The sequence below is a fragment of the Stomoxys calcitrans genome, chromosome 3 (assembly GCF_963082655.1).
Source record: "Stomoxys calcitrans chromosome 3, idStoCalc2.1, whole genome shotgun sequence".
In the NCBI taxonomy this organism is placed as follows: Eukaryota; Metazoa; Arthropoda; class Insecta; order Diptera; family Muscidae; genus Stomoxys; species Stomoxys calcitrans.
The window spans coordinates 197494048-197521703 of NC_081554.1; the positions used below are offsets into that span (position 1 = coordinate 197494048).

General features: G+C 38.2%; 1 protein-coding gene across 2 annotated transcripts in view; it reads right to left on the bottom strand.

The window, feature by feature from the left end:
* Positions 1–27656, bottom strand: part of LOC106088367 (carbohydrate sulfotransferase 4) — a 100885-nt gene extending 73229 nt beyond the window's left edge. Inside the window, exons 1-2 of one of the 2 annotated variants that reach the window (XM_013253852.2) lie at positions 27520–27656; positions 25754–26705 (exon numbers count right to left, since the gene is read on the bottom strand). In XM_013253852.2, coding sequence (XP_013109306.1) covers positions 25754–26679 — 926 coding nt within the window. In that variant the 5' untranslated portion in view covers positions 26680–26705; positions 27520–27656. The other variant, XM_013253863.2, reaches the window with a different exon arrangement.

Genomic DNA, 27656 nt, shown 5'->3' on the forward strand with positions numbered 1-27656 from the left:
AGCTGACTGAAATTCACTATCGCATTATCTATCGGACATTTTCCTCTCATTTTTGTTTTGACGATTGTTTTGTTTTTTTTAAGTTCAGTGACTTTTTCGCTGTCGCCGCAAAATGGAGTGGTTTTCAAGCGCGATTGCCAAAGCTCTTATTTGGAGCGAATGTATGTTGGGGCTTAAACGGTGACTTAGGTACTCTGCAGTGTAACTAGTTTGTAGGTTGGCTACACTCGAAGAAATTTTTAGCCACAAGCTGAAATATGGTTTCTTTTTTATATAGAAAGAACAAAATTTCTAAATTCTTTACTGAAATAGCTTTCCCTTTTATTTGTTTTTGCTTGTTTAAATAAAAACAAAAACTTAAAATAAAAACAAAAACTGATGGAAGCCGTTACTCTGCAGAGTAACTAGTTTGTAGGTTGGCTACACTCGAAGAAATTTTTAGCCACACGCTGACATATGGTCTCTTATTTATATAGAAAGAACAAAATTTCTAAATTCTTTACTGAAATAGCTTTCCCTTTTATTTGTTTTGCTTGTTCAAATAAAAACAAAAACTGATGGAAGCCGGTTTGGGATATTATTGTAACCATTGTGGAACAATAAATTGAATCAGCCATTGATTAATTATTGGAATTCCTAGAAAATTTTAAAAGCATTTATGTTAAGGAAATACCAAAATATATTAACAAAATAGTCAAGTGACGGCCTAAAGCGTTATTTAATATTGTTTTTTGTTCTTTTACTCTTGGTAAGGGTGAACGACCAAGACATCAAATGCCTGAAAGGAGTGGCCTACGAAACGAAAATCAATACTGTTGTGCCTTGTGTACTGTTGAGGAATTGAAACGCAGATGATGGCAAAGAGAATTTATATTACACTCGAATCAAAAAAAAACAACTTATTTGTCTACAGACAACAGTCACTTAGCCACTCTTGTAGACTACACAGTGGGTCATAAACCGAATAAAATGAAAAAAATAGGACACAATAAATTAAATCTATCATAATGTCATTATCAGCATTCGATTTTTTTTAGACTGAAAGGATCACAATGTCTCCGTTTACTAATTTTTAGCTTAAGTGTCTGAGAGTGATAGAAAAAGTCTTTCCATGCTATACCGCAATATACAACTTCATTAAATCATATTTCACATTTCTCTATAGATTCTCATCAAAGCTTTTTTTTAATCGAAAAAACAAAAAATTACACACTGTTGCCAATTATTATTAAATCTCCGTCACTCACTTAAGACGATTTCGTGATTGAAAAATTCTTCTAAAGTTGTGGTTAGCATAGTCGCTATGCTACAATGATGACATTAATAACACAACACAATAATGAACAATTTTCCATGGCAGCAGGAAAATACCATGATTAATAACTCTCTTCAATGATTGTAATTTAATAAAACGCCATGACCTTTAACAACAGAAAAAAAGCATAGATAATAGACCTAAAGAGGCTTCCAACACTTATGGTATAATTTGAAAAAGATTGAGGATTTATTACTTAAAAGCCATTAATGTGACCAGAAAGGTGAGAAGACAAAAAAAAAGCTGTCATTTTCTGTCGTTTCTTTAAAGTGTGTCATCACATTGAAACTGACTGGGCCATAAGCGGACAATCTTGGACAGGGTCAAGAGCCTTTGTGCTTGAGTGAAAATCGCTTGTTATTTTGCAATGTTGAGGGCAGCTTTTTGCACAAATGGCCAATGCTAGAAACATCAGACATATGGACATGACAATTCAGAGGGTATAAAATAAATAACATTACCCATCATCCTCGCACGAAAAAATGGGTAATAATAAATTTCTTTTTAAGTAATTTTATGCAGATAAGAGGGCTTATATAACACATTTCATACGTGAAATAAATAATTATAATACACCTATAAGTGTTCAATGAGTTAAAGAAATCAAGTGTTCTTCTTGAAAACCTCCATAAACGTACTCCCCTGTTTTCTCAAGTACATTTGTTATAAGTAATGCGTATATTTTCATGAACATTTGCCGATGGAGTCTTTTAGCATTTCAAAACGAGCTATTTGATTCAGTTGATAGGTCAATAATAAGGGTCAAGTCAATATGGCATACATCTGTTCTACATCATAACAAGCATTTGTTTAAAATTTCGAGCAGTTAACACTACAAGGAATAAAATTAACGTGATTTCTATAGACATACGGATCTGCAAATGCAAATTTGCCCATGAACAAAAAGGGGCCAAGTGCAGTCCGATTCAAGTTTAAGCTCAATGATAAGGGACCTCCTTTTTACAGCCCAGTCCGAACGGCGTGCCGAAGAGCAACATTTCTTTGGAGAGAACTTTTTACATGGTATAGTACCTCACAAATTTCGCCAGCATTAAGAGGGGATAACCAATGCTGAAAATTTTAGGATGGTCTCGAACCCAGGTGTTCAGTGTCATAGGCGGACATGTTAACCTCTGCGCTACGGTGGCCTCCATATAGATCTAGACTCACTTAATTTAATTAAAATATCATGACGATCAAGTATATACATATGTACTTTGTTGTGTCTTACAGCAATATTTGAGTACCTATTTCATACTGAAGTGTTTAAAAACAAGATACTCTTTGTTTAAGTTGGATATAAACCAGTAAAGAAAGTCAAAAGTCGGGCGGCGACGACTGTATAATACCCTGCACCTACCCTAGAAGTACAATGTGGGAGCTATATCAATTTCTGTATCAAACTGTAAAAACTACCGTTGACAAATGACAACATTATTGCAAATTATCCAAAATCTGACGAACATATAAATGGGAGCTATATCTAAATAAATGGTCAATAAAATGCCTTGCAGCCATAAGAAAATCCTTCGTTCCAAATTTCGAGATTTCAAAATCGGACGAACATATGTACGGGAGCTATATCTTAATCTGAATCGATTTCGAGCAAACTTTCAGATATTGTGGTAGTTGTCGAGGAAAGCGTGGTGCAAAATTTTTGGAAGATTAGTCAATAAATGCACTTGCTGTATATATGTACAGTAGCTATATCTTAATCTGAAACGATTTCAAGCAAACTTCTCAGATATTGTGGTAGTTGTCGAGGAAAGCGTGGTGCAAAATGTTTGCAAGATTGGTCCATAAATGCACTTGCTGTGACTCTAGAAGTGAAAATCGGGCGATATACACATATGGCTGCTATATCTAAATCTGAACCGATTTCCATGAAATTCACCAGTAATGTCAGGAGCCAAGAGAAATTTCCTGCTAAATATCAAGAGAATCGGTTAACATATGAGTAATTTATTGGAATATTTCTCAAAATCGGGCGAACATAATATGAGAGCTATATCTAAATCTGAACCGATTCGGGACAACGACATTTTTATTGCATTACGACAAACGACCATTTTATTCCATTATTACTAATATCTATCTATATCTAAATCTCAACCTTTTTTTCCAATTTCAATAGGCTTCGTCTTTAGGCCGAAAAACATGCCTATACCAAATTTGAAGACGATCGGATGAAAACTGCGACCTGTACTTTATACACAAATTAACATTGACAGACAGACAGACGGTCATGCTAAATTGAATCAGAAAGATTCAGAGTCGATTCAGATTGTGAGTCGATCAGTATACTTATCAGTCGGTGTATCTCTCTTCCTTCTGGGTGTTACAAACAAATGCACTAAGTTATAATACCATGTACCACAGTAGTGGTGTAGCGTACACAATTTCTCTCCGAACTTCACATCAAATTCCAAAGTCCAAGTGACGAAATTGGTTCCCATTTTGAAAACAAAATTCCTTAATCTGACCCTTGCAGCTCTCATTTAACATACTCTAAAAATTTGCTCGCTCGATTTCAAATACAATTAGCAATGGTGTGGTATTTGTAGGTCTAATATAGGATGGTAACATAGTATGAATAGACATTCATACTATGTTACATCCTATATTAGTGGATTCGCCAGATCTAAAGTCACACCGATAGAATCTAATCATCACGTTCATTTTACATATCCATCTCTCTCACTGCATCGTCATCATCTTAAATAGCTCAGCTGGCAATCCATCAGTTCCCGCTTTCTTATTATTCTTTAGCCGAATTACTTCGAGGTTTAATTCGAAGGTATCGTCATCACCGCTGCAATTTAAAACCAACAGTTTTTCACAAATGTTTCCTTCATATCTTCCCCAAAATCTCTATTACCAGATTGTTATCTTCATCTCGTCTGGAGGGTGTCCCCGTAATATAACCATCACCCTAATTTTTTATACTTTGTTAAAACATTCCAACTTTGTTTCGACTTCTAATTGCCAATTGGTTCGCACTAGCATCTTTTTTTTAATCGGTATAACAATCTCCGTTTTTGTTCCTTAAAAATATGTTTTGCGGGAACTCTGATTATCTTTTTTTATTTGAAGATCTTTTGCTGGACGTTATCGATTGGTAGAAGCCTGCACCAACTCAAAAAATTGTAAATGTTCAAGTGCATAACAAAAAAGAGTTTGGCAATGTTTAATAATAAGTTTGAATCGGAATAGTAGAATGTAAGTCTTTCTCCTCTCTCTCTTACTGCGCTAAGAAGAGTTGGGAGACATAATTAGTCCTGTTGCAAAACAAAAGCGTGCTCTACGCCGTATTCAATTGTCGTTGGGTATGTAGAGCATTTTTATTCATTTGATAAAGGTGTTGACAAACATACATGGCATATCAGAAATCGCGATCCACCATGCCAGTCAAAGCGTTTTGACAACAGCACACACTTGCCTAACTTTTATAAGTTCTTTGCTACGTTATTTTTTGAATATGATCTCGAGATGGAAAATGTGCAAAAAATCCCGAAAGGATTTTAAAGATCAATGTTAAAGAGTACAAGACAAATTGTGAAATATAGTTTGCTAGAATCAAAAGTGGTAATTTCGATACAAAAGACAAGCAGAAGTCTAAGTGGTTTTGTTTGTAACACCCAATAGGATAGCCTCATTAATATAGCCTCGCACATTATTTGTATGTAGCTGTCATATAGACTGATTGCATGATTTAAGGATTTAGACGCATTAAAGGAACATTTATTACCTGATTGATCTTGGACAGGAAACCGAATTGGAAGTGTCACATTCAGAAGCGTACCAAGAAGTTTCACAGATGTTGGTGACTTTGTGGTCGGAACCTGAATCCGAGGATAGTCCATTGCCCGAACGGAGCGTTATTAGACCAATACTAACTTACGCCTCAATAATTTGGTGGACTATAGTAGTCCTGGAGAAAAAGTGCAACGTGAGATAACGCAAATTTTTAATAGTTATAAAATTAAAAAAAAAAGTGTTGTCGGCCTTTATTCCACACACAAAAAAGGCACACTGATAGTTAAAGATTTTTTCTTTGATCGAAGATTTTTGATTAGGAAAAGACATTGTGACGTATATTAGAAAAAAATTTGTCTTTTATAATAAGATGCAAAGTAAGAGATATATTAAACTAACATTTAAGATAAACAGTTTTTATTATCAAGTAAAAAGGTATTGTTTTCTTAAACAATTGGAAAATTGAACACCTTCAAATTAAGTTTGTCATCTTCGTCACGAATCTTTAAACATAGCACAAATATCTTTCCAGTCTTCAGATTGGTGTTTCTTGGGGGCAATTTTTACAATTCAGCAAATCATCGTGAAAAACGTTGTTATCTTTCAAAATTATCTGAGTGAAAATTAATTTGCCAAGAACATTCAACTAGTTTGACTTATTCCTCAAGTGGTTTTGTTTTCTGAAAAATTGTTTTTCTGATAATAATATTTACACAAGCTTCAGCTAAAAAAATGGTTTTTTTTCGAGAATTTCATTGCAGAAGCAAGTGTTTGTAAACATTAATAGATAGCATGATGTTTTTATACAGAATTTCAAATCGTTGTCATGTAACATTTATTGTCAACAGAAAATCAATATCATGAAATTAATTAAAGTGAGGTTATCCCAACTTTAAGTATCAGTAAGTAAATAAAACATTAAAAAGTAAAAACAAAATAGATTAATTGAAATGCTGTTGACACATTTACAACATGGTTTACAATGTTGCAAATTTTATAAAAAGGGTTAACTTTAGATACACAGAATTTGGCGCGGATTATTTTGTTACTGATCTTAACATATTTGCAAGATTGCATCAAAATCGGTTCAGATTTGGATATAGCTCCCATATATATGTATCGCCCGATTTTCACTTTAATGGCCGAAGTAAGTACAATTTTCAACCGATCTGCACAAAATTTGGCGCGGATAGTTTTCCTACTGTTCCTAAGCTACCTGCAAGATTTCATAAAAAACGGTTCAGATTTAGATATGGCTCCCGACTTTTGGTTTCCTTGCTGGTTTAAAGTGGGGACAACATTTTTGTTTTGAAATAAATAAATAAAATTTATATTCACAAAATCTATAATGAATATTGAAAAGAAAGTTATTAACACAAAGGTATTAACATCGAAATCGGTTAATAAATACTGCTGTTATGTATTTTTTGCCGCTCTTTCCATACAAGTCCGACCACAGTGCATCGAGTGAATCCGGTACATACAACCGGCTGCCATGCGAGTGCTAATGAAACTTGTATCTCAATTTTGCAAAAACTTTTCTTTAAGAGGTTACGACACATCATTCAATCTCGGCAATAAAGTAGGTCTATTTAGTTAATCTTAACTCGATTAAGCAGCACTTATTAATGGGAAAATTTCTTAAACTTTTCAGTTCCTTTATCTAAACATAAATCGTATGATGTAAAGTACTCATTCCAATTACTATAGTGAGAAGTAGCATTCTACCAAATTTATAATAGAAAATCCCAAAAACAACAACAATGCTTGCACACCAGACTGAAAAGTTCGCAGATTGTGTTTAAGTTAATAACAAAAAACGACGCTTTCCACTTATTTTGTTTGTTTCGCAACACTTTGGCCCAATTTTGAAAGAAGAAAATGACATTTTCGTCTCTTTAGCCTTTAAAGTTCTGCTGCGATGTGACCTCTCCATACCAAAAAGGTACTTTGATGGGAGGGGTACACTTGCGGACAAACACAACGGTAACATAACCTCATTCTTTTACAATCATTTCGTAATAATAATGAAGTCTCATATTTTATTTCATTTAAACGAAAGAATTTTGTCTGCCGTATAAAATTCAAAGAAACAGATGGGCCATGCATTGACGTAGCAATAAGATTGTGTTCTGGGGCCGTCATAATTCCCTTGCTTCCATTGTTGGTCAATGGTATCATGAGGTTATGGCAAGTTAAAAGTAAGACTTACAATTTTGTTTTATTTTTATACCCTTCACCATAGAATGTGGTATACTCGTTTTATCATTTCGTTTGTAATATTCGGAATATTGATTCGTCCGTCTGTCAAAATACTTCCTATTAGTGAAAGTCGATTAATATGGATGCCATATAAGGTTTCAAACCGATTAGAAGCATACTGAATACATCTGTTGAAGGTCATAGAAAAAGTCCACGTGCAAAATTTCAGCCATATCTACAATAATAAGAATTGCGCCCTCTGGCTCAGAATCTCAAGAAGTATATTCAGGAGATCGGTTTATATGGGAGCTATATCTAAACGTGGACAGATTTGGCTTATTTACAGTCCCAACCGACCTACATTAATAGGAAGTATTTATGCAAATTTTCAGGCACTCATTCTTGTGGCTGACCCATTCGAAAGGACAAACGGACATGTCTGATCGACTAATATTTCGAGTTTAATCAACCCTGGATGTCCTTGTTCGATATGCTGTATATGTATTCGTTATTGAATACATATTTCGTTATTGAAGGTTCCAAGTCCACATAAGGCCCTAAGTCCACAGAAGGTGGATTTTGCTGAAATTTTTAACATTATTAAAACGCAACCTCTCGACATTCAAGCCTGATCTCTCGGGCTTACAAAACTTGTTTTTATTACCCGATATCGACAAAACTTGGAATACTAAGTAGATTTGTTCACTTCAACATGTTTGCCTTATTTAGTTTAGATCTCATTGTATTTGGATGTACCTGTATACGAGGGTTACCTTTTATATTTCGGGATTAGAGAACACAAAAACTAATATTATTTACCGAAAATCGCTTTATGTTTTTTAAAAATATTCCCTATTAAGATCTATACACTTTTACATGCGTTTAAACCAGGGCTGCGGAGTCGAGTTTTTGAGGTCGAAATCGGATTCGGATTATTGTGCCGAAGTCGGAGTTTGGTTTAGAAAAAGAGCACGTTAGTCCCGTATTCGAACCGCTCTCCGACTCCGGCTTAATACTCCGACTCCGGCCTCAAAAACTCGACTACGGTCGACTCCGCAGCTCTGGCTAAAAAAGGTAAAAGTACTTTTGCCACTCTGATTGGCCACTCGAATTGCCACTCTGATTGGAGCATCTTCAAATCATGCATTCTGAACGCATCAACCGCTTTTTCAGGTGTCGAAAAACGTTGACCTCTCATTTCATTTTTTACGTACGGGAATAAATAGAAGTCATTCGATGCCAAGTCAGGACTATACAGCGAATGACTCTTCAAATCGATGTTTTTAGTGCTGAAAAATGCAGTTGTTTCGTATTTTTGGAGATTTCTTTCGACCAAGCGACATGAGCCTTTTTTGCGACATTGACAATTTGTATTTTTTTTACCGGTCAAATGTTCATGCAATATTGAATGTATGCTGGTCCCACTAATGCCTAAGGTTGTCTCAATCTCACGATGGGTCACATGACGATCTTGCAATATCAGTTAGCGCACAGCATCAATGGTTTTTGGAATAACAACTGATTTTGGAAGACCTTCACAAAATTCTTCTTGGAGTGAACTATGACCCCGGTTGAATTCCCCATACCATCGATAAATACTGGTCCTTGATGGAGCTTCATTGCCAAAAATTTAATTAAGTTCATCGATGCACAGTTGTTTAGTTAATCCACGTCGAAAGTTGTAAAAAAATAATCGCACGGAAATGTTCACGATTTAATTCCATTTTTTGGGCGAGATGAAACTTTTAAGTTACTGTAAACATCAGTAACAAGCTTTACGATAGAGCAAGGGTTGTCAATCCTCGTATATACTGTACCCTTCAAAAAACTTCCTGGGTACACAAATTTTTACGAAATTGGGTAAAATGCATACTCATAGTGCTGGATATCCAAAACTCCGCACGGCCGAACTTGATACATTTTATACCCTGCACCATAGGATGTGGGTACACTAATTTCGCCGTTCCGTTTGTAACTCATTGAAATATTGATCTAAGACCCAACAACGTTTATATATATTCCTATTTGTCGTGACATTCTAAGTCGAATTAGCACTATCCGTCGGTCTAGCCGTCTGTCTGTTGAAAGCACGCTAACTTTCGAAGGAGTAAAGATAGGCGCTTGAAATTTTGTACAAATACTTCTAATCAGTTTGGATCGGTTCGGGTTTGTAAATGTGTCAAATCATCCCATGCTTTGATATAGCGGTCATATAATCCGATCTCCCGATTAGACTTATTTAGACTCTAGAGTACGCAACTCATATCCGATTTGGTTGAAATTTTGCACGTGGCGTTTTGTTTTGACTTCCAACAATTCTGTGGTCTAAATAGGTTCATAACCCGATATAGCTGCTTTATAAACCAATCAGCTGATTAGTTTTCTTGATCTTCTAGAAGGCGCAATGATGAGACGTTGGAGCATTTCTCTTGTCATTGCCCGGCTTTCGCGTCGAACAGATACCGGAACTTAGGTGGAGACACAATACCAGACATGAACCAACTTTGGGGAGTGGTATTGAAAACAACTAAGGATTTTGTAAGTAGCACGGAATTCCTAACTTAAAATTTTAAAACCCATGCAGAAGAGATCGAGGATTAATTTTTGCAGAGGTGGCAATACTAAAATATTGATTAAACAATAAATATATGTACATATTGACGAGGGTAATCATGACAAATATTTCGTTATTTCTATAGACGAAAAAAAACAAACATAAGAATTTGCCTTTGTTCCGTTCTATTATGAGCATGTGCCCAAATATTTTTTGTCTTTTTTAAAACAGCTTTATATCTGCAAGTGTACAGAGCGGGAAATTTCATATTAGAATTAATTGAAAAAATACTATAGAAATTGACGTTTGAATAAAAAAAAAATATTAGTATAACAAATATTAAATAATAAATTAAAATATTTTAAAATATATGTCAGGTTTATATTGTATTTGTTGATGAATGCCATTAGTGTAGTCAATATATGCTATCCCAGATAAAAAGAAAAATAGTTTTTGATTTCAAGTGGCCCAAGACGCGAAATTAAGGGATGGTGGCTGAAAATAATGAGGGATAAATCGGGGCTTTAAATGTTGTATGTGTTGGAGATCATAAATTAGTTTCATGTGCCAAATTTTAGCTATATTTGCTAACAATTAAGGCTTTTAGGGGTTCAACAAATACAGGGTGCGCCAGCGAAACTCATTATTTGAAATAACTCCCCAGTGGTGAGTTGGTTGGGGCGGGGTTCGTGATCGGAAAGTCCCCAAGTTTGTTTCTCTCACCATACAGTTGCCATCATGCTTTGTTCTAGGGACAAGTGGGCCCCTGCCATCGACAGCTTATTTACAAACGGTCGCTCACTTGTTGCAACGCAACGTAACGTGCCTTCCTCTTCACTGACTCCTTCTTGCCCGTAATTCGATTCTGTTGTGTCGGTTAACTCATTTCGTGAGAGTGGAAGTGTCACTAAACCAAGAAATGGACTTCAACGGACCAACAGAACTCCGGAAAATAGTGAGGCAGTCAGTTGTGCGTTCTCCCCGGCGTTTGACTAGCAAAAACACGCAGCTGCTATGGGAATATCTGACAGCACTGTTTGATGAATTCTCCATCAAGAACTTAAATTTCATCCCTATAAACTGCATGTTGTTGAAGAATCAATGAATTTGTTGCGACAACATTTGCCCGACCGCCTCATGTCTTACAGAGGCGATCTTCAATGACCGGCATGCTCTCCAGATTTCAGTCCGTGCTTTTTCCTTTTATGAGTTTATATAAAACCGATTGATATGCTGAGAAGAGTGGACAGGAATTTCCATAATCTGCTTAAACGGTGTATGTGTAATGTGATCGCCATGTGATATGTCATTTTCAAGACTGCATGAAAAAAATGGAATATTGTATTCTGAAATAACAAAAGAATTAAAACAATAACTGAAGTATTTTTGTATTTATTGACCTTTCAAAGAAGTAAGTTTCTCTGACGCACCCTGTACATTCTTCATCGTCTTGATATTCTAAGTCGATTTAGCCATGTCCGTCCGTCTTGTCGTCTCTCCGTTGAAAGCACGCTAGCTTTCGAAGGAGTAAAACCAGGCGTTTGAAATTTTGGGATTGTAAATGTGCCAAATCCATGCAGAAGAGAACGACCGATCAATAATTTTTGCAAAGGTGGCAATACTAAAATATTGATTCGTTATGTCGAATGTTTAAACAATAAAAATATGAAAATATGTAGGTTTTCTTTGCAAACTTTTCATTATTTCTATACACATTCATGCGCATGTTCCTTAATGTTTTTTTTTTTTTGCTTTAAAACACCTTTATACCTACGTCATACTAAATTTCGCATGTGTACAGAGCGTGCAATTCCTTGGTAGAATTAATTAAACAGTTACTTCTATCTATACATAAACATACATAAAAGACTAGTATTACTGACTTATATTCGCCAAGAAGAATTGGCTGAACCAAGAAACTTGACATTTTGCTTAAAGTTCTTTCTTGGTACGAAGGTTCGAAATAGGGCCGGTTTTTTTGAAATTCGAACTAGAACATATTTAAATTAGTAAATTACTTTATACAGCATTGTTTGTGCAACTGCAAAGCCATATTACAATCCCAAGGCAGCCGGTTGTACGTACCGGATTGACCCGATGAAGTCCTTCATCGCCAAGGGCTGCCACCCCAAACTGTTAAAACAACAGTAGTTATGATAGATATATGAGAGAAACCCTTAGGTGCAAGACAATGAGTATAGAAATAGAAATCATTATTACGACCCCCACAAATAGAGTGGGTTATAGGGGGCCGTCTCGCCCCAAAAGATACACCCCCAACATTTCAACCAAATGGGGCAATATGTGATTCGAATAAAAGATAAATGGGAGTAGAATACGAAATGAAATTTGCCACTACGTCACAGGGTGGCTGCCCATCCCATAAACCACTTCAAAAACACCTCAAACGGACAATATGGGATTCCAATTAGATGTATTTAGAATACGTCTCGGTAGTGCTACTCCTGTCCCCAAACGGAAAAGTAGACGAATGGAAAAGGAATGAAAGGTATTTGGAAAAAGAATATGAATTTGATATCAATATTTGGCACCAAATAACAGGGGACCACCACTGCCTAAAAATGCCGGCACGGGATAACTATGAGCTCCGCAGCGTGCTAAGTTCGGTCGGGCCGAATGCGATCCTCCACCATGGATCGCATTTGTCGAGTTCTTTTCCCGGCATCTCTTCTTAGGCAAAAAAAGATATAAGAAAAGATTTGCTCTGCTATTAGAGCAATATCAAGATATGGTCCGGTTTGGACCACAATTAAATTATATGTTGGAGACCTGTGTAAAATGTCAGGCCAATTCGAATAAGAATTGCGCCCTTTGGGGGCTCAAGAAGTAGAATAGAGAGATCGATTTATATGGGAGCTGTATCGGGCTATAGACCGATTCAGACCATAATAAACACGTATGTTGATGGTCATGAGAGGATCAGTCGTACAAAATTTCATTCCAATCTGATAAGAATTGCGCACTCTAGAGGCTCAAGAAGCCAAGACCCAAGACCGGTTTATATGGCAGCTATATCAAAACATGGACCGATATGGCCCATTTACAATCCCAACTGACCTACATTAATAAGAAGTATTTGTTTAAAATTTCAAGCGGCTAGCTTTACTCCTTCGGAAGTTAGCGTGCTTTCGACAGACGGACGGACGGACGGACCCGTGCTAGATCGACATAAAATGTCACGACGATCAAGAATATATATACTTTATGGGGTCTCAGACGAATATTTCGAGTAGTTACAAACAGAATGACAAAATTAGTATACCCCCCATCCTATGGTGGAGGGTATAAAAAGTGCAACACTTTGAAAGGATTGGGAGACATTTGACAAATGTTGTTCCATACAAGTTTATATTTTTTCCAGAATCCAGATAGTAGAGAACAAATCATTCTCCCAAATTTAGAGTAACGTTGATCCTGTAAGGTCCCATATGACTTAAAGTAATGTTGATCCAAGAAAGACCCATGGCTAGGGGCACTAGCTGCGTAATATTTAAAGAAACATTCAATATTAAATAGCCACTTTAAGATGTGCTTCTACATACCAAAGGAGAATCGAGAGACCGGTTTATATGGGAGCTATATCAGGATATAGATTGATTTGGACCCTAATTGGCACAGTTGTTGGATCTCATAACAGACCACTACATGCAAAATTTCAACCTAATTGCGGCTTGTAAGGGCTCAAGAAGTCAAATCGGGAGATCGGTTAATATGGGAGCTATATTAGGTTACCGACCGATTTGGACCGTAATTGGAACAGTTGGTGGAAGTCAAAACAGAACACTGCATTCTAAATTTCAACCTAATCGCATAAAAATTGCGGCTTGTAAGCCTTCAAAAAGTCAAATCGGGAGATCAGTTTATATGGGAGCTATATTAGGTTATAAACCGATTTGGGCTGTATTTTTCACAGTTGTTGGAAGTCATAACAGAATTCTAAATGCAGTCAAACCGTCAAAAATTCCAGTGGCTCAAAAAGTCAAATCGGGAGATGGATTTATATGGGAGCTTTATTTAAATGTGAACCGATTTGGCCCATTTGCAATCCACAACGAGCTACATCAAAAGTAAGTATCTGTACAAAATTTCAAGCGGCTAGCATTACGCGTTCGACCGCTATGGTGATTTCGACAGACGGACACGTCTAGATCAACTCAGAACATCGAGACAATCAAGAATATATATACTTTATGGGGCCTCAGACGAATATTTCGAGGAGTTACAAAAGGAAAGACTAGATTAGTATATCCCCATCCTATAGTGGTGGGTTTAATAATTTTGGATTCTAGTGGCCCAAGACGCCAAACTAAGTGAGGGTGGCTGATAATAATTATTGATCTGTTGGTGCTTTAGATGTTGTATGTGGTGGAGATCATAAATTGGCTTCACGTGCCAAATTTTAGCTAAATTTGCCAAACACACTTATTTGAAACACCCCCGAGTGGGGTGAGTTGGGTGGGTAGGGGCTCGAGGGGCTCTACCGGTCGGTAACTTGTTCTTACGCAACGTGACGTGCTCGCTTTGAAATTCCTACTCACTGACTCGTTCCTGGCCCTGGTGTGGAAGAGTATAATAATCAACACAGGAATATGTGTGGAAGTGTCGCAAAACCCACAAACAGACTTCAACCGACCGTCAGAACTGCGGGAAAATATCAAAAGTGTTAGGAAGTCAGCTGTGCGACACCACTGTTGGATAAATTCTCCATCAATACCTTTAATTGCATCCCTATAAACTGCTGTTGTGCAAGAATCAATGAATTCGTTGCGACAATATTTCCTCAACCGCCTCATCTCTCTCAGAGGCAATCTTCAATGGCCGGCACGCTCTCTAGATTTCATTCCGTAATATTTCTTTTTATGCTTTATGTCGATCGATCACTGCCATAACCCACCTCAAGAAGAACATTCGCAACGCCATTGCCGCCGATTGATATGCTGCAAGGAGTGGACACGAATTTCAAACAATCCCATGACAGCCGGTTGTACGTACCGGATTGACCCGATGCAATCCTTCATTGGCAAGGGCTGCCGCCTCGGTATACAATACACGGCTACAACAACAACAACGAATTTCAAAAATCTACTTTATCAGTGTATGTGCAAAGGGGGTCACCATTTACCCAATGTCATTTTCAAGACTGCATGAAAAAAATTGGATATTGAATTCTCAAATTAAAAAAAAAATTAAAACAATAGCTGAAAGACTTTTGTTTTTATTGAAGTAAGTTTGCCTGTATAATAGGTACATACATATTTTGAAGAGGCTAAACTCTCAACATTTTTTGTTGCATTGTGTGGGTGTTGGGGGTTACATGTGTACTTGAAATACCAACTTTAGCCATTTGAGACTTTTTAGGGACACATAAAGTCAAACCAAAGGATCCCTTTGTGTTAGGGTTATACCTATTTAGGGATCTTTCAAGGTCCTGATTTGAGAGAGTAGTTAAAGATAAGAGGCAACGTCGAGTTAGATCAAATCAAAATCAATAATAAGTATCTTTAAAAAGTACTTCTGGGGATCTAAGGGAATCCCCTTCATGGGCTAAACAACCATTCGCCTTGAGACAAAGTCTGCCATAGTCAAAGCTATCACTCTTTCAATTTAATCACACATTTTTTATACAACAAGGAAATCGTGGATAATTTAACATCCGCTTTCATTGTAAACACGGTGTCCACATCAATAGCTTGGCTGTTGTTATACCTTGAATTTGCAAATAGAAAAAGAAGAACAAATAAGCCACCAATTTCAATGGAAACTAAGCGACTTAACATCTGCAAACACAAAAGTTATCAATCAATTAAAGCGAAAAAATGTGGCGAATAAGTGACGACTATCTGTGTTCCTTGACAAAGGCACTTCAAGCAACAATAATTTGGCCGCAAAGATAAAGAAGCATAAAACATGTTTTATAACAAACAGCGTGTAATGGAAAACCAAAAACAAAACAAAAAAAAAACATTACAGGGAAAAAGTGAAATGGAGAAATTGTACGACTCGCCACCATATCGAGTGTGTAAAATCTCAAACCCACAAATACACATGTTGGAGCGTGTGTTTTGGCCCCATCATTGTCGGGGGCAAAAGTAAATGAAACCAAAAAATAAACAAACATCAACAACGACAATGACAACGCCACCGCCATAAACGAAAGAAAGTCAAGAAGAAGAAGAAGCCAAATACAATTTTCACACAACAACTAGGGACACAACCACCAACAACGTCATTCAGTCAGTCAGTCAGTCAACCAGTCAGCCAGTCACAATCAGCCCCGAACTGTAGACATGGGCTCTGTGTCATCTTTGTTTGTACAGATTTAATATCATGTATATCCACCAAGCCAAGCCAAGTGTTGGATACATGTTTGCCACTTATGCAGCACAACTAACTATCTGTGATGATATCCCATTCGCGATGCGTTTAATTGGTCCACCACAACAGGGTGAAATATCGTTGATAATGAATGAATGCATCATTTGAGATTTGTTGTTGTTGTTGTTGTCACCCATTTATAGCAAGCACTGATATGTCCAATAATAGGAAATGAAATCAGATCCCTTTAAGTAGTTCAGCTCGGAAAATGCAAGTACCTGAAGCAAACTTGATAAGCATAAATTTCATAAAAAATTGATTTACAAAGGACTTTATTTAAAATTTTATTTTCATAAAAAATGTTAACAGAAAAATATTTCATAAAAAATCTTAGTTAAAATTTGATTCCCATAAAGAAAACTTTTATGACTTGGTGGTCAGTTTTGGTCCATTGTGATAGTTAGATAGAGATGTTGTTATTGTTGTTCTAGCCACATTTTCATGTGAAGGTGGTGATCCTCATCAAGCTCCTGTAGGTGAGCAAGCTCGTTTCGGTCCAAAGGACCGATGGCCGTGGGAACAAGGTGGCCATTAGTTATTTAAAAGCGCCAATAACACGCCTTGTCATATTGAATGTCATAGGCACTCAGCATTTGTACAAGAGCCGGTGTCGCCCAACATCTCACTGAGACTCTCCGCTCTATAGCGCTGATTGTCCGCAACTGCCGTAGCAGCTACTACGTATGGAGCATTCCACTATCCGCAACCTGTGGATGCGCCCGGTACAGAAAGGAGAGATTGTTAAATGAGTGTTGAAGAGAAGAAATTGCCAGTTCCTCAAACGAGGCAGAACACATGTTACCCCACTGGTAAAGCGTTTCGATAATTGGGTTACTTTATCTCATCGGTACTATCGTGAACGATGTCCGTCCGTCTGACCGGCATACAGTTCACAGCCTGTTGTTCGTTGTACTTATAGTTGAGATCATAAGCACAAATCCTATGTGAAATCTCAACTACTCCTACCAGACTGTTCGCTGTAAGCTTTTTCTCTGAGCAATATCTCTTCAAACAAACTCCACTCCAAACAAATGAATGCAAGGCCATAGAGGAGAGTTGGAGTTTGTTTGAAGAGATATTGCTCAGTGAAAAAGCTTACAGCGAACAGTCTGGTTGTAGTGGGTGGAACATTAAGGTCCGATCTGTGTTGTGTTCATTGCTATCACAAAAAACTTTGCTGCGTGCTACCGGGCGCGCCCACAGGTTGTGGATAGTGGAATGCTCCATACGGAATTGCTGCAACGGCAGTCGCCGACAATCAGCGGTTTCGAACGGAGAGACCTCAGTGAGAGGCCATACGGCACCGACTCTTACACAAATACTGAGTGCCTATGATACTCGATATGACAAGGCAAGTTATTGGCGCCTTTAAATAACCAATCCGGCGGCGATCGGTCCTTTTGCCTGGAGCGAGCTTGCTCACTTAAAGTATCCTGAAGAGGACCGCCACCTCCACATGAAAATGTGGCTACAACAACAAAAGCCCACAAAACCATCAAGTTGGCAGGTTTAAATAGTTTTCATAAGGTTATTGTAGCCGTAGATAGCTAGCAAGTAAATGCTAACAAATGGCTCAAAAGTTAGATTGTGATTAAAGCTAAATCACCATAAGGAGGGTTGTGTACCCCTTTTTAGTTCTGGGATATCTGTCGGATTTTCAGGTCATTTCAAAAAAAGCGGTTAAATTTTGTTGGCTACGAGGATGACATTGTCATCATGGTGTTTGGCCGTTCATGCTTCCAAAATACTAGGTAACTTGATATGTTCAGGGAACCTGTCCTAGATGTGATGGAGCTGCCGCCTTCACTACTGAATGTCCTGAAAAGCCATTGCAATGTCAGAACTTTGACCTTGCACTAGTCACATGGTGGACGTAAGCTTGATATGTGGGGTTGAGGAGGAGTCGTAGACGAGAGTAGGTGCAGGATTATGGCTACACAAAAACCTATTTTCCTGTCTCAATCATTTGTATGCAATAGTCCTTTCGCCATTCTTGACTTCTATAGCTTTAAATTGTATATTGAATGGAGTTTCCCCAGACTGCCTGGCCGTTCTGGCATGCAGTTTGGCTTATAATTTTCTTCAATTTAATGTCTGGTATTGTACTGATGTAATCTTCTGCGCTTTTGAATCTTTTGGGGGCGACACAATAGACCCAAATTCCCTGAGTGAAACTGATAGTGAATGAGGTTGCTAGACGCGTGCCATTATATACCCTAAGTTTAAAACCTTAACAGCAGCAAACACAATTTTTAAAATATTTATTTTGAAGTTTATATTTTTGTACGACGAATTCAGCAAGTAAAAAGACGTTAAGTTCGGACGGGGCGAACTTTGGATACCCACCACCTCGGGTATATATGTAAACCACCTTTCATCAAAATCCGGTGAAAATTGCATACCTTATGTCCCATAGCAGTTATATCGAAATATATTCCGATTTGGACCAAATACTAATAAGTTATAAGCTATATCTAAAAATAAACCGATCTGAACCATATACGGCCCGGATGTCGAAAAGCTTATCATAAGTCACTGTGTCAAATTTCAGTGAAATCGGATTTTAAATGCGCCTTTTTGTGTGGCCAAGACCTTAAATCGAGAGATCGGTCTATAAGGCAGCTACACTTAACTCACTGTCTCAAATTTCAGCGACATCGGACAACATAAAATTTTAAATTAAACCCTAGAACAACTGCTCCATGATCGTATTCTATTCTCATCTACGAAACATCCAAACACCATTTCACATTACACACTGAAAGTAAAGCGGATTCCAACATCTTCTAGTAAAAAAAAGCATTTTACTTGCATCATTGATTGATTTTCAAAGAAATAAAACTAAAGAATGAAGCTAAAACAGAGAAAAAAAGAAAAAAATTGAGTAGTTTTTTAACCTATGTTAGAAAAAGTACGTCTTATGCATAGTGTGATTATTTATAGGCCTGATGGCTTCGCATTGCATGAAATGTAATAAATAAATAAAAAAAAATAAAAATGCGACTTTTATGGACCCAAAACCTAAAACCGAGAGATCGGTCTATAAGGCAGCTATATCCAAACCTGGACCGATCTGTGCCATATTGCAGAAGTATGTCACGGGGCTTAACTATTGGCCCAAAACCTAAAACCGAGAGATCGGTCTATATGGCAGATATATCCAAATCTAAGCTTAAGACAACTCACTGTCCCAAATTTCAGCAAAACCGGATAATAAATGTGGCTTTTATGCGCCTAACACAACTCACTGTCCCAAATTTCAGCAAAATCGGAACCAAATCCAGACCGATCTGGGCCACATTAACGAAGGATGTCGAAGGCCCTAACACAACTCACTGTCGAAATATTCAGCAATATCGGACAATAAATGTGTTTTTTACGGACATAAAACCTTAAATAGCGAGATCGGTCTTTATAGCAGCTATATCCAGATCTTGACCGATCTGGGCCAAATTGAAGAAAGATGTCGAGTGTCGTAACATAACTCACTGTCCCAAATTTCAGCAAAATCGGATAATAAATGTGGCTTTTATGGGCCTAAGACCCTAAATCGGTGGATCGTTCTATATGAGGGCCATATGAAGATATAGTCCGATATAGCCCATCTTTGAACCTAACCTGCTTATGGACAAAAAAAGAATCTGTACAAAGTTTCAGCTAAATATCTCTATTTTTAAAGATTGTAGCGTGATTTCAACAGACAGACGGACAGACATGTCTAGATCGTCTTAGATTTTTACGCTGATGAAGAATGTATATACTTTATAGGTTCGGAAATGGATATTTCGATGTGTTGCAAAGGGAATGACAAAATGAATATACCCCCTATCCTACGGTGATGGGTATAATAATGAGTTGACATTTCAAATTCTCGCAGCTGGGTGGATGCGGCCACCTGATAAATACGCCTTGGTCTGACCCTGCTACATATTATTTTCAGGTCCGTAATCTACTCTCAAATACCTTTCATTTAAGCCCTATATAGCCATGACTAGCTTATATTACGATTTGGAGACTGGCTCAAGGGGTTGAGGTGGCCGCCCATTTCTGGGATATCATTTTAATGTCATATTCGAAGTCTTCACCCAAATACTTTTTATTTCAGTTGTTGTTGTTGTAGTAGCAGTGTGTGGTACACGGAGGCGGCAGCCCTTGCCGATGAAGGAATTCATCGGGTCAATCCGGTACATACAACCGGCTGTCATGGGATCATTTCAGTCCCATATACATATTGGGTTGCCCAAAAAGTAATTGCGGATTTTTCATATAGTCGGCGTTGACAAATTTTTTCACAGCTTGTGACTCTGTAATTGCATTCTTTCTTCTGTCAGTTATCAGCTGTTACTTTTAGCTTGCTTTAGAAAAAAGGTGTAAAAAAAGTATATTTGATTAAAGTTCATTCTAAGTTTTATTAAAAATGCATTTACTTTCTTTTAAAATATCCGCAATTACTTTTTGGGCAACCCAATATGCCCAAAACCTAAAACCAAAACCTAAAACTGCACCAAACCTAAAACCGCCCAAATGCCAATTTGGGGGGGTTTTAGGTTTGATGCAGTTTTGGTATGATATTCGTACTCTACTCTCAAATACCTTTCATTTGAGTTCCATATTGTTGGGGTAAGGGATTTTTTTTTTTCTTAAATTAATTTTCCAAAACTCACCGTTTCGCACCACTCCAAAATTTCAACGAATACTGAGCGAATGGTGCGAATGGTGTGAATGGTGCGAATCATCTCTTATATTCTTACTGTGGCAGCTTTCATTATGTTGCTTGTGGTGTAACGGCAATATAAAAAATAATGCATAAAAAAGCAATCATCAAATAATGAATGAATGCATTTGAAAGCAACAGCAGTACTTGCTATTTTTGAATGAAGGCAAGTAAAAAGCAACGAAAGCATGAATGCGTCATAAAAGCGAATGGTAGTAATCTGTTCTCTAATGTACACTCAGTGGTGTGTACATGCCCATATATACATGTCTTATGTCTAAAACTAGAGTTTTCTCTAGTGTTCAGTCAAATGCCTTTTCATATTTTTATCGCTAAAATACAACTCGTTATAATTATTAAAAAACTATTAACAATAAAACGACAAGACACAGTAATAAAATAATTTTAATTAGTCCAATACGGTAGCAATGGCAGATACACAAATTTTTGATTTGATTTATATCCATTATGTTGACAAACGTAGCTTCAAACAAATATGTACATAATGGTATGTTTCCACACAAAAAAAAAGAACACTGATTTGTAGATAACGCCACAGTAGTAAAAAACATTGGGAAAGGTTGTGATCGTTTATGTAGGATGGCTGGTCGAAAGACAATTGTTTTTCTTTATCGCTCTACATGAAGGAAGCAGCAGTAGAAAGAGCTTATACGACGACACTGGGAGACAGACTGCCATTGCTGGATAATAATATTGATAATATAGCCCTTAGATTGCGCTTGGATATGAAATAGGTTAGGTAAGGTTATGTTCAAAAGAGGGTGCAGATATTAATCCGCCCTATGACACTATGGACATACCCCTAAGCCAGTAATCGACTTGTTGTGCGCTCTAAATACAAAATAAAAGTAACCTCGAAAAATGAAATCTAAGTTACTTACTAAATCCTTAATTCTTTTCCATGCAACTCCCCTAATTTGGTTCATGTCTGGTATAGTGTCCCCACTTAAGTGCCGGTATCTGTTAGACGCGAAAGCCGGGCAATGACCAAGGAAATGCTCCAACGTTTCATCATCTTTCCCACATGCCCTATACATGCTATCATTTGCCGCACCGATTTTACATAAGTGAGCTCGTAGTCTTATGAGTTCCGTCATGATACCATTGGCTATACAGACCTCCTTCTTATTTCATTTCAGTAATAGCCTAGTTTTCTCACGATCTGAATCCCCCCATAGGATTTTCGCCGTCCTACCAACCGTTTCGCTGTTCCACAGGGTTGCATGCGCATTCGTCGCCCACGCCCTTAACATGGACTGCTTCGATCCGAAAGTCTTCGGGCTAACCAAGTTTATTGATGGCAGTCCTCTGGCCTTCACCGCCAAATTGTCTGCCCTTTCATTCCCCCTTACTCCTTTATGGCCCGGCACCCAAAACGATGCGGATTTGCCATCCTCAGAGAAGGCGTTAATCTTCTTCTTACACAGCAAGACTGTTCGTGACCTTACCGTCCTGGTTGTTATTGCCCTTATGGCAGTTTTACTGTCGGTAAAGATGTTCACACTCGACGTCCTCGCGTTTGCACCACACGACTTCACGGATTCAGAGATCGCCCGGATCTCCGCCTGCAGTACCGTATTATGGTCAGGCAGTCTAAAACATATTTCAGTCCCTGGGTTCTCAATGTAGACCCCCAGGCCCACTCTTTCCTCTCTAGCTTTGATCCATCATGTAACAACATGATCTTCCACATGGCAATACTAGGGTCCCGTCAATTCAAGGCTGTGCCGCTGGCAGCAATGCCTCGCACTCGACCTTCATCTCAGGATATGAAATAAACTCGAACGACTTAAAAGGTAATTATGTTGATCAGAAAAATAATGTACATCGGTTGTTGTTGTTGTAGCAGTGTGTTGTACACTGAGGCGGCAGCTCTTGCCGATAGAGAACTCCATCGGGTCAATCCGGTACGTACAACCGGCTGCCATGGGATTGAATGTCATTTTAAAATGCTAAAAAGGCCAAAAAAACCAAAGAAATTAAAACAAAAAAAAAATGTGGAAAAAGCTATGAATGTATAAAGATACGAATGCAAATTTGCATTCCATGAGCATTCCGTTAAGGAACAAGGGCAAACTCCTCACATTTGAATGAGTGCTGTTCGTTTCAAATTTAAGCTCAATTATAAGGGACCTCCTTTTTATAGCCTTGTCCGAACAGCTTGCCCCTGTGCGACATCTCTTGGGGAAGATATTTTTACATTGGTTCTATGCATGGCATAGTACCTTACACATGTCGCCAGCATTACGAGAAAACCACAGCTGAACATTTTTTTTCTGATGTTCTTGCCATTATTCGAACACAAGGCGTTCAGCGTCATGCTAACTTCTGGACCAAATACGGCTATGTTATCGAGGGGTCCAAAACATCTCACTGTACCAAATTGAAGTTAGAAAATGGAGTAATTAAGCTCCTATCGATCCTCTTCGAGTTCTTATAGCTGAGCAAGCTCGTTCCGTTCTATGCGACCAATCGCTGCGGGCATATAATGACCATTGGTTATTTAAAGGCGTCAATAATTCGCCTTGGCATATCGAGCATAATAGGCATTCAATGTTTAAGCAAGAGTCGGCACCGTCCGGCCTCTCTATCTCGCACGTGCAAACGTGCTCAATACCTCAATTTTGAAAGCCTTTGAAGCTTAATTTCAATAGAAGGTCAGACGGATGAAGGAACAGTGGGCGGATGGACAGACAGACGGACATGGCTAGAGAGAGAAGCAAAAAAAAGAAAACAAAGAATAGTACCATGCACAATAGTATTATTCACATCAATAGAACGAAAAAAGAAGGGAAGTTAAGCCAGCACGGATAATCTAAACCGAGTCATACCGGCTCATATTTAAAAACCGAGTGCCTGTGATACTCGATATCGCTGTATGTATACAGATTGATTTATTCTTAGATAATTCTGACCATGCTACCATCTCCAGATCTGGCTCCAGGAATCTGGACGCTTCCATTAGAATTTCTGCAGTCAGAAGGGGTTTCCGGAAATGTAGGTAGGTGTAAATAGGTGATTATGTTTCATGGAAACCCGCGTTGAATGCAGATCAGATATTGGGGATGGTATAGCCTAACCTTGAGAGGTGTTAGTTCAGAATCTTAATTCGGCCCATTGTAGCCCCATTTTATAGTTAGGTCATTCTCATCAACTGTTATTGGTGGCCTCCATTGGCCTCCATCAAAGACTATATTCGGCTGATGCGATGAATTCAGAATGAATGTAAAAAGAGAATAAGTTGACATCCTCAATGCCAAGTACTGCCAAAAATTGAAAAAAAAATTGTGCCAGCTGATCGCTTAGCTTAACCTTATTCCGTAAATCCTGCAAGTCGCATTGGTTACAGTATTTTTATGAGTAACCTCCAAGTCAATTCTGTATGAGGAGGTCGTGATTGGATCGGTAATGTGTTGCCGGATCTTGGCTAGTTATTGGCGCCTTCAGATAACCAATGGCCATTTAGTTCCTGCGAATCGGCACGGGGTGACTTTGAGCAAGACTCGGGTTGGAACTCTGAAACTCATTCATCGCAAGAAGCTCAGCTAAGAGCTACGTATATTACCACACTTGGCGTGATTTTTGGAAATCAAAGCAAAATACTTTGTGCAAAATTTCAGCCGAAACGGATAATAAAAGCGCCTTCTAGAGACTAAAGAAGTCAAGATTCGAGATCGGTTTATATGGCAGCTATATCAAAACATGGACCGATACGGCCCTATTATAATTTCAGCTTATCTACACTAATAGGAAGTATTTGTGCAAAATTTCGCTACACCCATAACTATTTTGATATGGTTATGTTGTTGTTGTTGCAACCACACTTTCATGTGAAAGTGGAGATCCTCCTGATTATCCGCGACTGCAGATACAGCTACTCCGGATGGAACATTCCAATTTCCGCAACCCGGTAGCTCGCAGCTAATCTTCTCGTGACAGTAATGAGCACCACACAGATCGGACCTCAATATTTCAGCTTGCTCACAACTATCCCGTGCCTGGTGAAAATTATTTTGATTCGTATTCAGCTTTCAAAGAATTTTCATTAGAAACCCATATTGCCATTTTTGGCATCATTTTGTTGTGGGGCGACTCCCCGGGAGTTGAACCGAATTTATAAATAGATTTCATATTCTATTCTCAAACACCTTTCGTTTGAATCCCATATTATCCCGTTCGGCCGTCATGTCCGTTTGGGGTGGGGCACCGCCCCCCCTTTGGACTTGATTCCACATTTTTATGTAAGTGCCGTATTCTACTTCCAATAACCTTTTATTTGATACCTTCCCTCCTTACCGTAAGATTGGTAAAGCGATTCTAGCGTAATTTTTTTTGCACTCTTACAGTAACCCAAAAACAAAAATTTGTTATCCAAATTTAGAGTGGGATACTCGGGGGGCCGACCCACCCCTAAAGCCCGCCAAAGGGTGATATAGACCAATCGTCGCAACATGGGAATAAAATAAAAGTTATTTGAGATTAGACAACGAGTCTGATGTCCAAATATGGGGCCAAGTGTTTAGGGGGACGCAGCCACCCTCAAAACCCCTCCGATCCGGACATATTTAACAAACATGGCAATATTGGTCTTAAATGAAAAATGGATGTTTTTTTTCAAACAAGAAGAAAATAGAAATCAATACACTGAAAGATCCCAACTATATATAAGATCCCCCCCAACCCTATGGTGGTGGGTATAAAAACATAAAGTCAGTAAATTTTCAAATATTTCCCTTGAAAATCGCTTTTGCAAAGTCTACTTGTGTTTTATAGTCTAAAGAAAAACAAGACTTACCTTTTATCTTCCAAAAGTTTTTCAGCGGTACTCAGCCTCAGTCTTACAGTTTTCATACTTTGCAGTGGAAACAGTTTGCAAATTGGTGTAAGAAACTTAGGCCGCCAACAGTAATGGGGATAGTCTTTACATAGTTGCCACAGCCTCTTATTGTGCTGGAATAAATGCACATTCTTTTTGCCATAGTTTAGATATTCATCCATATCATTGTGATAGTCACAATAGTAAAGGCTCTTAAGATGTTTGATGGCTTCCTCCTCTTCTGCAGGACCACGAACTTGCTTGATGCCCAGATGAAGCAGTGGCTCGTAGTGATAATAGTTACCAGGCATTGCATTCAAAATATCTCCCAGGAAGGTTGAACCGGATCGCCATGTTGTAAGAACCATACTGCGGACGGGAGTTCCCTCAGTTTCGGGTGTAAGATCGGATAATTTTTCCGCCTCAACCCCAAAGCGTCCGGCGGGATATTCAAAGTTCTCCATTTCCAAAGCAATTTTTGCTCTTTCCTGAATTACTACCTCGGATATTGTAGCGGTACTGGGAAAAGCAAGTCCTAAAACATTTCCGCTTGGTGCATAAATACCAGATTGTGCTCCATTGCTTCCTCCACCTCCACCTCCTCCCCCGCCACCGCTTTCCATTGAATTCGCCGAATTTCCCGACGATGAGACTAACGAGGCGGGTATGGGTCTATGTTGGGTTGTCACGACCAGCAACAAAATGCATAAAAAACTGACACCACAGATTCCGATAACATTTGCTCTTCGCGACATCTTTTTCCGTTTGGTCACAAGACCCACTGACAGCACTTGCCTTTGGGTACGCCTTGCTGATGCAGATAACTTTTTAGGTGTCATACCATCGCGTTCCAAATCTACACCCGTCAAAAGTGACGCTGTAGCTGAGTCTGTTTCCTCACCCATAAAAATGCCTTATTGTCTTTACCAATCTAATAAAATGAAAAAAGCAGCATAGGGATGTTGACAAACCGTTACAACAATTTTAAAAACTGGTCCATAGAGCAGTATATTTCTGCATTTGAGACTGATTCAATGGCGGTCTCAGTTCTGGCAAACATTTGCTATTGCCGAAAATACCTTCACCTTCCGAAAATACGATACTACAATAGGTACTCAATTCAAAATCAAATATTTAAATTGTAATCTTAAAAGAACATACACGGCCCTATTAATATTGAACTCCAAAGTAGAGGGATATATGGACAGAATTAAAATGAAACTATAATTTTGATTCTGTCTTCCTATCACTTGACCGTAAAGGTATTTTTTATAGGCGACCACAAAAATACCGGATTATCATTTCTGAATTATCATCTGGCATCCCTAAGTGAGACAGTAAAAACAACAAAAATGCACCAAAACACAATTCTTCGCTTTCTTCTTAGCTTTCATTGCATTGACACTACCTTTCCAAAGCAAACCACTATGCACTATTAGTGCGTATGAATGGAGTTCCAGGAGGCCAATCAATCTCTTCCCGGGACGAGATTACGAGGTTGGGATCGCGGGATCGCTCGTTTGCGTGCTGCGAATGTGGTGGGAGACGAATTGGCCGTTCGCTATTTACGAATGGTGGGAGACGGATTTGCCGTTCGCTTATTTACGAATGGTGGGAGAAATCGTGAAAAAAAAAATCCTGAAATCGCGAACATCCACACAATTTGGAAAAGGACGAGCAGTCTCTCGTTAGCATGAGAATTCAGAAATTTCAATAAGAATTCAAACAAGAAATCAAGACACTACCTTTCGAAAGAAAACCACTATGCACTATTAGGGCGTTTGAATTAATGAATTGAATTTTATATAATTAAGTATTAATTATTAAGCCCGAAAATTCGAAAAAACGCGAGTACTCCAACCACAACAACCATCTCGAACAA